The sequence below is a fragment of the Mesitornis unicolor genome, unplaced genomic scaffold, assembly GCF_000695765.1.
Source record: "Mesitornis unicolor isolate BGI_N332 unplaced genomic scaffold, ASM69576v1 scaffold32363, whole genome shotgun sequence".
NCBI lineage: Eukaryota > Metazoa > Chordata > Aves > Mesitornithiformes > Mesitornithidae > Mesitornis > Mesitornis unicolor.
Window position 1 is genome coordinate 1 of NW_010173175.1, and position 1887 is coordinate 1887.

The 1887-nt window shown below is 62.0% G+C and overlaps 1 protein-coding gene across 1 annotated transcript in view; it reads left to right on the top strand.

Annotated features, from left to right (window-relative positions):
* Positions 1-3: 3 nt before the first annotated feature.
* Positions 4-1887, top strand: part of LOC104537679 (scavenger receptor class F member 1-like) — a gene marked incomplete at its 5' end in the record, with an annotated part of 2280 nt that continues 396 nt past the window's right edge. The window contains 7 exon segments of the mRNA XM_010180625.1: positions 4-92; positions 170-273; positions 422-603; positions 605-782; positions 824-985; positions 1302-1880; positions 1883-1887. The exon segment at positions 1883-1887 is cut by the window's right edge and continues 396 nt beyond it. Coding sequence (XP_010178927.1) covers positions 4-92; positions 170-273; positions 422-603; positions 605-782; positions 824-985; positions 1302-1880; positions 1883-1887 — 1299 coding nt within the window.

Here is a 1887-nt window from a genome sequence, read left to right on the forward strand (position 1 = left end):
GGATGCCAGCTCCTCTGCCCCGAATGCGTTGCAGGGAGCTGTGACCCTGTCTCAGGAGCCTGCATTTGCCAGGAGGGCTACTGGGGGCCCAGGTAAGGCCGGGAGCAGGACAGGAATGGGGTCCCGCTCTCCCCAGGGAGCGTTTCCCTTCCTTTTCTCTCTCCTCCAGCTGCAACGACACCTGCCCAGAGGGGTATTTTGGCGTGAACTGCTCCTCGCCCTGCCGGTGCTCCTGGGGGACCTGTCACCATGCGCGGGGCGACTGCGTGTTGAGTAAGAGCGACCTCAAGTTTACTCCTTGGTGAAGGGACCGGGATGCAATGCAGCCTCCTGGCCCTGCTACAAGTTGCCAGCTCCTGTGCTCCTCAACGGACTCGGTAGCCACCAAAATGCTCCAACTCAACCCATCTTCTCCATGCAGGTTATAAGGACCATGGAGCACTGGCAGCCACCATCCTTGTCCCTCTCCTGCTGCTGCTCTTCTGCATCGCTTGCTGCTGCTGCGGAGCCGGTCCAGCGGATGCTCGAGACAGGTATTTGTTAAATTTGGTGACTTTTGATGCAAGAAAGCCCCGTCTCCCACATCCCTTCACGGTGATTTCCTCCGCGCAGGGCGGCCGTGCCGGATGACGACGTGGTGGCCCGGATGAAGCACCACGTGCGGGGGGTGCTGGCCAACCTCAGCGCCAGGATGCCTTGCTTCTCCCTGGGCAGCGCCAAACTTCCCAAAGTCACAGGTACAAATAAAAAAAACCACCCTTCCAAGGTGTCCACCCCACCCTGTGCCCTTTGCATTGTCACTGTTTGGGCCACCTCAGCTCAGCTGTGGGTGTCTTCTTCTCCCCAGTTTCCCACCACGATGCAGAAATCCCCTTCAACCCCAGCTTCATCGAGGCACCGTCGGCCGCCTGGATCTCAGACAGCTCCTTCTCCTCCTTCGACACCGACAACGAGGGACCCGAATACTCCGTCCCCCCCAGAGAAGGTGATGTCCGTGGCTGCTCCTCCTTCTCCCAGGCCACTTGCGGTCAATCCTGCCCCGTTTTAAACCTTGGGCTCCCCAGGGGTGGGCACTGGGTGCAGACAGCCATTATTTTCCTAATTTTCCTGTCCTCAAGGGCACTCCAGGGCCATGCTTGGTCCTGTGGGATGGGACGTGTGCCCGGTGTGGGCAACCTCACTTCACAGCCTCCTCCTGGGGACAATCCTAATGTATCAGCCCTTACCCTGGTGTCCCAAACTGTGTCCCCGGGCAGAGGGGTGGCTCCACCAGCCCTAACCCTCGCCCCTGTCTACTGCAGGTGTCCCACTGCTGGAGGGGCCCGAGCTGCAGGAGGGGGTGTCCCCCCTTGGTGAGGCGCTCCCAGACCCGTCCGCCTTCGACTCCGAGGACGTCTCGCAGGCCTTCGCCATCCCTCGCACCTCCAGCATCGCCAAGGCCAAGCGGCCCTCCGTGTCCTTCGCTGAGGGGACAAAATTTGGGGCAGCGGAGACCCCCAGCCCCGGCCGGAAGCCCAAGCCTCCATGGGGCCCATCCAAACTGTTCCCATCACTGGGGGACACAGCAGTTGAGCCTCAAGCTGAGCGACCAGCAAGCGATTGCTACGAGAGCCCCGATCCCATTGGCAAGGGGGAGGAAAGCCACCGGGCATCTCCGCGGGCCACCCCAGGGGGACGCCGTCGGGTGGTCTCCGGCAGCAGGCACGTGGCTCAGAGAGTGGAGGCGCTGGAAGCAGCCGCAAAATCGGGCAGCTGGGAGGCAAAGAAGAAGGAGCCCAATGTCACCACCATCTACATGATGGTGGGAACGGCCGGGCAGGACCCCAAGGTGGAGGGGAGTGGTGAGGGCCCGGTCCAGGCTGTGCTGAAGCGGCTGGGCAGCTTGCA